Source organism: Cyrtonyx montezumae, unplaced genomic scaffold (genome assembly GCF_038088225.1).
Source record: "Cyrtonyx montezumae isolate F1298 unplaced genomic scaffold, pur_monq_1.0 scaffold_1, whole genome shotgun sequence".
Taxonomy (NCBI): Eukaryota; Metazoa; Chordata; class Aves; order Galliformes; family Odontophoridae; genus Cyrtonyx; species Cyrtonyx montezumae.
In genome coordinates this window covers 15372872-15385834 of record NW_027071825.1, presented here as the reverse complement: position 1 = coordinate 15385834, position 12963 = coordinate 15372872, and the positions used below count along the sequence as shown (strand labels likewise).

Below are 12963 nucleotides of genomic sequence, written 5' to 3'. Positions count from 1 at the left end.
TATAACCAAAAGTATCTTCCCTGGTTGCCATGTTAAAATAAAATTTTAATCACAATTAAATGAGTACAGTTGCAGAATGAGGTCCAAACACTAAAAATTCTTTTATTTAATTATTTTTATTTTAAAAAGATCATGCACAGAATCAATGTAAAGGAAAAGAAAATGCATCTTCATAGTTTAAAAAAAACCCCAAAATCTGGCATATACAGAAATCCGTACTTCAGTGGCATTTCTCTGGCTGTCAGACAAATCAGAAGGAAACTATAGGAAGAGTTGGGTTTCTACTCAACAAAAACAAGATCTCTTGTGACAAATGGCACAAGAATGAGCTTTGGTAAATTACAGGTAAACATTATGCATGGTGGGAGGCAAAGGAGAAACTACTTCAAGATAATAGCCTACACAGAGGCAGCAACTCCTGTTGCTCCTCCTGACAATGCACCAATCTAGGTCCAACATCTAAGAGTGGTTTTTTGAGAGCTCGAAAAACTAGAAACGTTTTGAGAAGTTACTACCATTCTAATATCCCCCTTTTTTTAGTCCCAGTGTTTCTCAATATCCTCTTCAGGTGAGGGAGTGTACCCTAGAACTACTTCCCCTTGAAATTAGGAGCAAGAAGGGTCAAGATGGACCTTCTTTCCATCTTGAGAAATCAGTGGTAATAATTATTAATTATATTAAAACCTGTTAGCCCAGTTACAGGAAGGCAGAGCAAAAGAAAGTGACAGATCTCAGAAACTCATGCTTAATAGGAGGTGACGAGGTAGCAGAACATTTAAAAGACTCACCATCATCCTCCAGAGACCACTGCCCTAGTTTTTAAAAATCTACAAATACTCCTGGTGACCTAGCTGCTGAGGAGCAAGGAAAGGGTTGACTTGTTAGTCCACAGGGAATGTGACATTTCCTACATGAACACACAGCCTCTCTGTGCCCAGATCACAAGTACAAATCATGGGATGTTTAATCAATCAAGAATTGCTAAATAAAGACCAATACATACCTGAAAGTTTTGACAAGATTTTTTAGCTCTGTGTAAACATCCCCTAGTGTAATCTGAAGAGGACCCAAAACTGCAGGTAATCTAGAAGGCAAGAAACACCAGTTAATATGTTTTTGTCTCTTTTTAATTTCACCTCAAGTAAGACTTCCATCAGAGTCCATTAAAGGTAATGAAAAGAAAAAATATATATATTTTTGTGCAATAGATTTGGCATATAGTTTACATTTCTGATTCCTGTCAGTGCTTTTTGGGCAATACCTTCACTTTTACAACATTAATAAGGAGCTGTAGTTTAGTATGAATGTGAAGTAGAAATTGGATATAGTTTTACATGCATAATTATTAAATTCCATGTCGGTTCTGACATGGATGGTTGGATTGGATGATCTTGTAGGTCTGTTCCAACCTCAGTGATTCTATGATTCTATGACATTCTTACAAAAAAGAAAAACAAAAACAAATGTTTTCCATTACAAAGACTAGAATTTCAGGCTTCATAAATGCTTTAAAGTTTATATTGGTTAAAAAATAACAACACAAAAGTTTTGTTGTTAAAAAATAACAACACAAAAATTACATGTCTAACTGACGTTCATACACAGAATATATCTGCTAATCTTAGACTCATATACAATACAAAAAGGATGCAACAGAAATAACACTCTTTTGTAAGTCTGATTGTTAGAATGAACATGTTAGCAGAGCGATCAGAAAATGTCAATGACAGACTGCCTCCCTGCTTGAATGTATAAAACTTCATGGAGCACACTGCAAACTGCAGCTACTGTTTGACTGGTTCTTGGAATCCCCAAATGCTGGCAATGAGATGTATTGCTTTTCACATATTAGATGTGGATTTAAGCTGAAACTTTTGCCTCTATTTGCTTGTTTAATGGTTAACAACTTCTTGCAGTTGAATATCCAATTATTTACACTTCTGTGTATGGGCACTGTGCTGATACTGTTGGAATAGCCAATATTTCTATTTGTCTTTATATCACTGTATGTTTTATTACAACCGCATATTCCCATCAGCTTCATCTGAACCAAAAAATTATTGCTTTAGTACAATTAAAATTACAGTAAGTATATACATAAAGTACATACAGCTATATATTCTTATTTACATATCTATGTATTTACTGATTTTCAGTTCCGATTTTACATCCCTCAGAACCTGCTTTTGACCAATTCAGACAGTTTATATGTTTCCAGGAATCTGAGGGGAAGGAGGATGATAAAGGGCTTTTGTGGATTTTTTTGAAGCACAATGTCATTTTAAGCTCCATATGTTATAGCAATGTTTAGATCAAGAAAACAGGCATTTTCAGTGTAATAGCACAGCTGATTTCTAACAACTACTGACAAGCAGGAACTGTCAAGCTGTCCTGCCAGCCTTGAATGCTACAACTTGTCAACTACAAGCTCTGGTGCAAGTTTATCTTTCAGACCATCTCAGTAGCAAGATTCTGAGTTTATCTCAGCAGGCTGTGCAAACTGACATCTGCCACTCCATCATAGGATGACGGTCTCAGAAATAATTTCTTCAGGGCAATACTGGTTATGAATAATGCCACCTGGAAAGAGGTGAAGAATATCCTTGCCCAATGTGTTTATTACTTAAAATGACGATGAATGATCAACTTCAGCTTGACAGTTACTGAAATAAGGAATACTTACACTTTTCTCAGTTTTTCGAGGACAATTCGCTTTCTAATCTGCATTTGTGCATTTGAATCAACAAGTGGGAATGTGAGGTCTTGCTGTTGATCATCCTGTATTACAATATTAAAACCTTTAATAATTACAACCTAATATTTAATAGCAGTCAACACATAAAACAGTCACAGCTTATCAACTGATGTTTAAACATAGGAAAACTTTTGTCTCTGAACAGAAAAAAGCAGCCAGTAATTTCTTAATGAATAGAACTCTGGTTAATTTCACTCAGATACCGTTTGTAGCTAACCTGCTTTTCCCCTTTCCTTGCAAAGCAGTATGCTAGATACTTAATTCAACTACTGGAAATTTATTCAAAAAGTCTAAACTTTGCTTTTCGTAAAAAAATATAAAAAAAAAAAAGTAGTAGCTTTATTTTAAAAGAAGCAGTATTATGAAAATTATACCCTCTTATGCTCATAATACACTCGACCTCTAAAAGCAAAAGGAATTTCACATGCTTGTACAAACTGTACAACCTACCTAGAATAGTTAATGTACTGTTTTACAGTAATGACAAGAAGACCTGGTTGCTGTCAGATGGCCTACCTAAATTGATTAAACTTTAGACCACGTTATATTTCATTAGTTCTGCAAATCCTCCATTTTTTGCCCAAATTGTCTAAGATGCAGCAACATATCCGAAAATATAAGCAGGCACCAACTCAGAATTTTAAGTAATGCCAGAGATCCAGTCTTACTCAAGAAGAGAAATAAATCTAATCAACTATTCTGTCATGAATTAAAGGCAACAAACAAACAAATAAAACCACCATAGATTTTAGGTAACAAATAAAAGGTGGAGAAAAAACAATTCAATTCTTCCTTCACCCATGACCTACTCTGTCCTATAACAGATTTGTCTCTTCTAAGTAAACCTTACTTACCCTGCAAGGCAGCAGTTTTACAGAAAGCCTTTGCTGTAGGAGTCCCAGTCCTTCCTTCTCTCCAGCTCACAAAAAGCACTATTTTTTTGGCTAATAACCTGTCCTCTGGGGTTCTTTAACAGCTTCATCTCATTGCAATTATGCAATGCAACAGTAGTAGAGATGATGAAAATGTCAGGCCTGGGAAGTGATAGTAGTTGTACTTCATCTTTCTACTAAGATTACAATAGCAATAGTTTCACCCATTCTCATGTCCTACAAAATCTATACAGGGCTGATATAGTTATTCACTTCTTTCCCACTCCTGATTGCCAGCACTTCCCTCTCCTTGTTTCAGTCCATGTTCAAATTGTGCTCAAGCAACCAAGTCATCTTTCATGTTTCTCAGACTGTAAGGAAGCTACCAGAACTGAACGCTTCCTGAACAGTCACATTCATTCTTAGCAACCTAAAGTAATTTTCTTAAATCTTATGGGATTGTTTTGAATCTATCCAACTTTCCCTTTAGTATTTTACATTAATAGCTTGATGTTACCATGGCCATATCCACTTACAAAGGCAGCAACAAAAGGCTTGTAACATCTGCTTAAAAGCAGGATTTAAATAGCCTGGACACTGTTCTGTTAGGCACTTACTTTGTCTGTACTTGAATGTTCATCTGTTTGTGTATGTGCTAACTCCTCTTCATCCAAGATGCACTTTCCTTTATAGAACTCTCTTACTCGGAGTTGTAGGAACTCTGTTTCTTCTTTTAACTTTTCATAACTTGGCACAGGCTTGACTATTTCACCTGAGCCCGTAAAAGGTAAGGAATAGTTCAGACTATTTTCAGACTTCCCTACTGCAACACTGTTAAGATCTTCAGGTGTATCTAAGTCATCCTCATCAAGTTCTTCATTTTCTTGGTTGTCAGATAAAAGGCGTTCTGATGAACATAAAGTGTAGTTTGGACCATACAGAAATTTCAAGGTTTCCTCAGTTCTCCATTCTGTAAGTGTTTGCTTAAGCAGTTCTAATAAACTGCCTTTGGCAGCCGAGGAAGTAACCGAACCCCTCTGTTCAATTTTATATCGGTTTGAGTTAGCGAGTGTTTTAAGATATTCTGCTCCTTTTTTGCTCACACTTAGAAAGACTATCTGTGAATTGCCACAGGTGCTTTCACAGTTCTCAGAAGCATTTGATTTTGCTGGAGTAGTATTTCTTGAGGGCGTCGCAGTTGTTTTCTTCTGAACAGTGCAAGCATGCATTTCTTCTTGAGTATCTAATTTACAATTAGATAATTGTTCAGTGATTTCTACCACGTTTGAGTCTTCAGATTTAGGGCTGGAACAGACTTTCTGAACGTGCCTCTTTTTGAGGATGCTCTTTCTGTGCAATTGCTGTGCAAAATTGGTTGAACTTGACTGACTTCCTTGTAAAACAGAGGAAACAAATTCCTGTTCAGTATCACTACTGCTGTCACTGGCTGTGCCATGAGAAGCAGGTTCACATGGGTTTGAAGATAGCCTAGGATTTTCAATGTCAGAAGCTTTAATTGCTTCATCACATAATTTCACCTCTTCTCCAGATTGGCCACTGTAACAGAAAACACAAACAATGAAATAAGAAATGTATGTTCTATATAGTAACTTTTCAATCTCTCACATGAGATAAATGGAACGTTTTTCCTTTACAGTAGAACTGTACTTTTTTGCTCTAGAAATCATCTTCAAACTCAGAGTTCTAATGTTTTGCAATTAAGATGGCAAGTTTAAATGCTATTAAAAAAAATGAGTTCCCAGATGCTTATTGGCAGTTAGAATAGTAAACAAGTTATTATTAAAGACAACAGACTTAAAGTTCCAATGTAGTATGAGGAATTTTAAAATACTACAATTTTAAAATGACAAGCAGTATCTCCATGTATATATATATGAACATAGTACCTGAAAATCAGTAGGCCAGAAGAGCTTGTTTTTGGCATATATGTTTGCCATCTAATGGCTGGATGTTGCAAAAGAAAACAAATGAAGTCGCAGTACACAGCAAGGTACACAGAGATGACAGAGTAACACGACTTCAATTTAGCTGATACTGATGTTTTCGAATAATAAGTACAGAAGTTTTCAACACCTATAATTGGTACCACTTTCTTTATAAAGAAGAGATGGTATAAAATATTTAAAGTACAAACAGTGTATTTGTTTCAGATTTCAACAGGCTCAGTTATGACACATAGGCCAAGAGCAGCTGTACACTAAATCATACAGGTCAAACATGCTAGTTTAGAATCACAAAGGAGGAAAGACAAATAATCCCTTGTCTAACAAGGTCTTTTCTATGATTTCCCTTTTACCCGATATATACATTTATAGATAGAAATATTAATATTATAGCAAATTATTGTTCAGTGTACCTCTGCCCCTTCTTCAGCAGCTCTATGTCTGATGGTCTGCAAAAAAAATAAAAGAATGAAGATTTTTTTCTGCTAAATCAGTGCTCTTGAAATACACATAAACACACACAAAAAAAACCACGTTTGAGGCTAGAAAGAACCTCTAATAATCATTTAGTCCAACATCCTCTGTTCAAAGCAGGGTTACCTGGAGCCGATTCATACATACACACTCACAGATTGTAATTTGCATGTGCCTGCAGCATGATACATTTAACAAATGATCAAATTAGCAAATCATACAAATTTTAGTCAGAAAGGACCTCCGAAGGTCTCTGATCTGACCTCCTGCTTATAATGAGATTGTCACCAGCAGCAGATTAGGTCAGCCATACCTTATGTAAGTTTAAATCTTGAAAATCTCAAATATAGAGATTTTGAAACCTGTGTACACAGTTTTGTTCCACCACTCTTAGAGCACACCTTTTTCCCAAACATCCAATGTAAACCACTGATACCATAATTTATGGCAAACACTCCTCATTAAGTTTTCTGATAGTAACCAAGATCAGTTTGGGTATGTAATCTATGAAATTTTTTTCAAGTAATAGTAGACTACGTTCAGATCATCCCTCAGTTTCCTCTTTGTCAAACTAAACAGGCTCAGATCCTCATAGGTCAGAAAGTCCCTACAGGAAAAATAAAACTGAGTAGTTTGCAGAAAAATGCTCCAAACTGATATAGGAAATCAGAATATTCAGGATATCTTTATTTGAAATTTCACTTGGTTAAAAAATAGGTCATTATGTTATACTGATCTAAGAAAATTGAGTTCAAGGGTTTCCAGAAACTTTACTAACTGTTACTGAATGGATTTTGAAGGGTTTCATTCCAAATTTCTATCTGCAGTTCTTCATTTCAGTTATAAGGTAGCATCACAATGATAATTATTTTATTCAGTGCTGAATATTGAAATCCTCACCTGCTTTATGAATGACAGAGATCCTTTTAAGCATGCTCTGAATATAAGTCAGTGAAATAACACCTCAAATTCAGACACTGCATATAAAATATAACAACACAACAGATTTAAAAGGATGAAAGCTGCACTAGTCGTATAAATGAACCGAGTCTGGAAAGTGAAGGTGATAAGAATGACTTAAAACTAGTAACTCCAAATAATTACTCTTTTAGAGTTTTACATGGAGGTTTTTAGCCTTCTCAAGAGAATTTCAGATATTATGTGTAAATGTGTATCAGTGTGCGTATGCATGTGTTTATGCAAACAATTATTACTAGCCATACACTGCCTGTTTTTTGCTTTTGTTTGTTGGTTTGTTTTGGAAAATACACCCACCCCAGCATAAATAATTAACTAAGTCAGGCATATCACAACTCTGCTCTTTATGTTAACAACAAAGAGATATTAAAAATAGTTTCCTTAGAGAGAGCAAGCAGTACCATGACAACACGGGTAAGCTTGCTTAAATATTTTACAGTTTTACCAAATTCCTCAGCTCCAGCTGTTCTAAGCCTGTTCTCTCACTGACAGGTATTTCATGTAAGTCCTGCTACTGTGAAACTGAGCTCACACAATTTCAGATTGTTTATTCCCTTGAAAGCAAGGGTACTATGAAAAGCAGTGTCTTGGACAGTGAAAATGGAATAAATCAGCTGAGCCTTCTCTAGGCAAGTATTTGTTGTTGAGCAGCGACACCCAGAGGCTCAATTCATTATTTGCACACCTATGTTTCCTAACTTTTCACAGTATTAAAGCACGGACTATATGACACTTCCAACGTGTGTTACAGAAACAGTAGGAAACAGGCAACCTGAAATGACAGTTCTATGCAGGATAAGGAACCTCTTCATTTTACAGACTCTCAATCTAACTGTAAGCCCAATGCAAGTGCTCTGTTTTCTCTAAAATGAGAAAATCTCTTGTAACAGAGGAAGATGAATGAATCCTTTATCTTACATGGCTTGTAAAAATCCAATCACATAATAATCACATAAATACATTTTAAAATCAATAGGAGTTCATTATTATTTATGACTAGTCTGCCCTCTAAACCAACACAGTCTGAGTAATCGTTACTAGAACTGGGCCATGTCAACTGCAGTAATCCATATAGCAACAGTGTTTAATACAGTACCCTGCTCAGTTAACATGTTAACATCAGTTGTCTGCTTCACCCTAACCATTTGGATATATTGCAACTCATTAATTAGCTTTTCAGCTTGGAGAGAGAAAATAACATCCTTGAAAATGAGCTACAAATATATATAAGATCACACTTACATTTCTTCTTCTCGCATCCATACTGGACTTTTAGAAATTTGAGCTTCAAAATATTTAGATGCTTTATAGCAAAAGTTGCTGCAAAAGCACTGGAAATAAATATGCAAAATGTCATTAAAGACATCTTTAATAACAGTAACTAAAACACAAAAACACTCGGGGCAATCCTGAACCCGATAAGATGGACATTCGGTTTAAATGACATGCAATAAAATTCAGGTGTTTATCAGTGTAAATTCTGGTCAGCAACAGAGGGTTTTTTTTGTAGTTCTCAATACAACTCCTAACATTTTGCAGCATCTTAAAAGAATTGCCTTGTACAGTTGTGTCAGAGAAGACAACATCCCAGCTCTTCTCAGAGTCAAGCTTGGTAGCTTGCAGGTGGAAATTCATAATCTAATAATTTGTGAAAATGATCTTCATGAGATCCAAATGCATTGGTTCTGATTCAAGCCACTCTATGAATGCTGTTACAAAATGCATTCGTAATGCAGAGTCAATATTAAACACATTTTAAAAACAGCTTGTTACCATACCTTTCTTTCAGTAATATCATAAACTCTGTTTGTTTTTGTCGAAATCCTGTACTTCTGTTTTGGTACCTAAAATGATACGCTTCCATCAGCAAGATTATCACATCAGTCATGACTTTACATAAAATTTTCCTCCTAATTCACATTTTCTAATATGTGTAATGTGTGTTTTTATTTAATAGTATTACATACTACAACAACAATTTTTCAATTGTCTTGGTACTATATCTTTTTAGACATAAGAGCTGCAATTTCTTGTTATTCATTTACATCTTACTATCAGTAAAAAACAACATCAGGTCTACAAGAAAGCTTCTGCTGAGAGGGAACCAGTGGAGTTGCCACAAGAGAAACCTTATTCACGCGTGGCTCCACCACTACTCAGACAGATCCAGAGAAGAGCTTGCATAAAATATAATAGTTTCCAAGTTCTCTTGGGACATGTGAAATCCAAAACTGTACATATTTATCTTTCATAATTTTTTTCTCCACATAACTGGTTGTATCACAACTGATATTAAGCCATAGGTTATTTAGCTGAACTCATGGCATATATACTCATCACTATAGGCATGACTGATTTTGACACATGTACTGTCTGTTTTTAGAGGGGATGTATTTGCAGAAACACATGCATTTTGCCTTTTTTCTTTTCAACCCTTCTCACAGAGGTACAGAAGGAACAAGGTTAGAAAGCTTCTACATGCACAAAGGAAGGCTATGAAGCCAAATATTATTAATCTTTATTATGGTCACAGTAGGTTGTAATTTATTTTCTTATACAGCAATGGTTGTCAACCAATCAGATTTATCTTTTTACTTCAGAAGTGTTATACTGACAGCATTTTAATCTACGTTTAACAATCTAAGTTTAAATGAAAAAAAATAAGTAAAAGAATAAAAAATGCTAATAAGTTCATATGATAACACTACTCATGAAAAAGCAACTTACATTTTCCAGTTTATTTTGACATACAGGGTAACCACATAGTTTGATGATAGACCGCTCATCAACAACGTCTTTATAGTGAGATGGAGTAATACATTTTCCCTGAAATGACAAGAAAATAGTTCCAAATCAGATACTGGAAGATCTGTCATTTTTCAAACTCAAATGAAAATAAACAAATACATACTTTCCATTTTTATAACAGTAAGTGTAATAATCAGCTCTCAGAACCTACCCAGTAAAAATGGTTAAAGGGTAAAAAAAAAATATATATATATATACATGCATGCACTTAATTTTGCATACACGAGCACCTCAACATATGCCTCAAGTGTGGCACCTATTCTCACAGTTTTCCTCTTTACATGTTATATACACCTATTTGCCATCACATTTACAACCTTAACAGGAGTAATCCTTGTACCTTCCCAGTAAAACTGCTGCCAGATGAACCGTGGGGTAAAGAGTACCATTGCCTAAATTCACTGAGGACATGATACGGACCTAACTTTTGTACTTCCCAGAGGCATAAACAAACTATGCTCATAGAGATTCATAATTATATATCATCTTACAAAACTTGAGCATATTTTCACTGCAGGATCCTTGAAAATACGGCAACCATCAACAGAGATGACGAGAGAGAATTAATTTGTCCACTCTGAACTACAGCAAATTGTTCTAAGAACTTAACAGTTGAATGCTAAAATAGAAAATAATGCAAAAACTTGCAACTCCTACAGAATTCAGAAGGAACTCTTCAGTAATGTTCTCTTCCAGGAGTTGTTCAACAATATGCAGTGCCTTTTTCTCAAGTTCAATCTTTCTTCTAGTAGAAGCCTCCAGGGCTGCTTTCCTGTAACACAAGAGACAGTGAATGAAACAGAAAGCAACTCCCAGAAGCAATTCCCTAACTGAATAGTTATCTTCCTTTCTGAAATACAGTAGCTTACATTTTCTGCATCTCATCAAGTTGGCCAAACAAAGCAACAAGTAGACTGCTAATTTTGTAAGAACCTCTAAAAAGAAAAAAAAAAGAAAAAGAGAAAAAAAAGAGAAAAAAAACACTTTGGTTTGCTTTATTGGCTCCCCAGTCAAGAAAAGTATTGACTTCTATTGTCAGACCACAGCATTATTATTCCAGTTTTGCGTGCACCCATTGGTCATGTATTTTCCTGTATCTTTCATGTGTCCGCAGTGAGGCACATTTTAATATATTCTCTTAATGTATATGGAATTCAGCCTTTGCTGAATTTTATTCTCATCCTGTAGGACAGGCTGATCAGACAGCAGCAGCCAGGTGACAGAACAGAGACAGCCCTTGTAGTTCTGCCTCCCCCATGAAAGTTCTCCTGCCATCTGTGTCACTGCTGTGAATCTGAATTCCTTTGGGCAGCTTTCACCGAGGGATGGCTGTCTGATGTCTCCTTGGGGAGCAGGTGACAGAAGCAGCTGTACTGCACCATTCTGTGCTGGTTAAAGGGGATGCAGCTTTCAGCCCTGTTAAGACATAACGTGCAGCTCTGGCCTCGCAGGATGGCTATGCCTATTCTAAGCAAGACAAGGTTGATGTTTGGTTAAAAGATGCATGGCATCACACCAAAAGCCTGCAGGAAGTGGATGCTGGTGGTCTCTTGAAGTCAGTAACCTCAAAGAGAGACAAAAACATAAGAGGAAAAGAGTACAATTTCGGAGTGAAGCAAAGCAAAGCGACTATCATATGTTGTTTGCTAGAAACGATACCTCTGAGCAGCATCTTCATTTTTTGGAGCAGCTGATTGCTTATTTCCTAGAAATCAAAAACATGGATGCATATAAGTGATTTTTTTTCCTTTAACAATGGAAAACAACGGAGCTTGAAAAAACATGAAGACTTCTGCAGGAACGCACAGAGCATCGCTTTGGATGGCTGCGCCTTCAGCGAGGCAGAAACCACTCAGCAACGTCAGGCACAGATGCGTACCAATCCTGCGGTAACCACGGCCTGCCCCGGCCTGGGCACCGTTACGCCCAGAGTATGTACTTTTAGGCGACAGCTCTCTGCCACCGGAGACAGCCTCAGCCTGACGCAGTGCTGCGGAGCCCGATGGGGCCCGCCTCATCCGATCGCTTGCCGTGGGCCCGGCAGCCGCTCTCAGGCCCCAGCTGCGCAGCACGCCGAGCCGAGCCGAGCCGAGCCGAGCCGAGCCGAGCCGAGCCCGCAGCATCCTCCTGCCCCGCCAGCCGGGGCCGCCCTGCTGCCCGCTGTGCCGCGGGCGGGCGGACTGCGGCGCGGAACTCACCTGCGCGCCGCCGGCCGGGCCTCCCCTTCGCACTGCCCCGCGGCTTCCCGTCCGCCATCATGCTGCTGCCGGCCCCCCCCCCTGACCTCTGACGGGAGGCGGAGCCGTGCCGGCATAGCCTGGGCCGGGAGCGAGGAGAGGTGGGAGTGCGGTGCGGCCGGAGCGGTGTGGCTCGGCTCGGCTCGGCTCGGCACGCTGCGGTGCGGGGAGCGGTGAGCGGAGCTGGATGCCAGCGGTGCCTTCGCGTTTGTTTTTACTTCAGCCCTGGGTTAAAGGCTTATGCTATCGGCATAGCCGATACATACAGCGCTGGCCTGTGTGTTGCACCGCACCTGGGGAGGAGGCTGAGGAGTGTCGTTATTAGAGGAGGCAGAGCGCTGAGTGTTAGCAGCAGAAAGTTTCTCACTATTTCGATGCCGTACGTTTGCCTCTGGAACCGCTAGAAGGACGCGAATAGAAACTGGGTTAAGTCTTAAGGCCTGAGAGCGTGTGCGAGCCGGGCGGGCAGCGCCGGCGGGGAGAGGCATCGGCACACGGAGGCGTGACCCGGTTGGTCTGGGGGGCTTAGAAACGTCCTCACAACTGGAGAGCTCGGAGAACAGCGTGCATTAATGTATAACCAGACTTCGGCAGAAGAAATTACTTAAAACTGAAAAAGAGACACCCCCCAAACTAGAATTTTTAACTGTTGTGCCTAGAGATAAAGGACAGCTTGATCAGCCAACCCAGACGTTGCAAGGGAATGAATAGTGCTGCGTCGTAGTTTCAGCTGCACTAAAACGTTGTTGGTGCGAGGCGGCAGGCACCTACGTGTGCTGCACCCCTCCCAGGCGGCAGGCAGAGTGCTCCGAGCGTGGCGGCCTGTGGGTGGTGTGCTCTGAGCCCCGGCGTGCTCTGTGTTAGCTGCAGTCGTC

At 38.6% G+C, this 12963-nt stretch overlaps 1 protein-coding gene across 2 annotated transcripts in view; it reads right to left on the bottom strand.

The window, feature by feature from the left end:
- Positions 1-12122, bottom strand: part of RPAP2 (RNA polymerase II associated protein 2) — a 33819-nt gene extending 21697 nt beyond the window's left edge. For both annotated transcript variants that reach the window (XM_065741515.1, XM_065741509.1), the window contains exons 1-10: positions 12050-12122; positions 11511-11556; positions 10509-10623; positions 9771-9869; positions 8822-8887; positions 8286-8374; positions 6005-6040; positions 4245-5184; positions 2684-2778; positions 1004-1084 (exon numbers count right to left, since the gene is read on the bottom strand). In XM_065741515.1, the coding sequence (XP_065597587.1) occupies positions 1004-1084; positions 2684-2778; positions 4245-5184; positions 6005-6040; positions 8286-8374; positions 8822-8887; positions 9771-9869; positions 10509-10623; positions 11511-11556; positions 12050-12110 (1628 nt within the window). In that variant the 5' untranslated portion in view covers positions 12111-12122. The remainder of the gene's footprint in view (positions 1-1003; positions 1085-2683; positions 2779-4244; positions 5185-6004; positions 6041-8285; positions 8375-8821; positions 8888-9770; positions 9870-10508; positions 10624-11510; positions 11557-12049) is intronic.
- Positions 12123-12963: the final 841 nt, after the last annotated feature.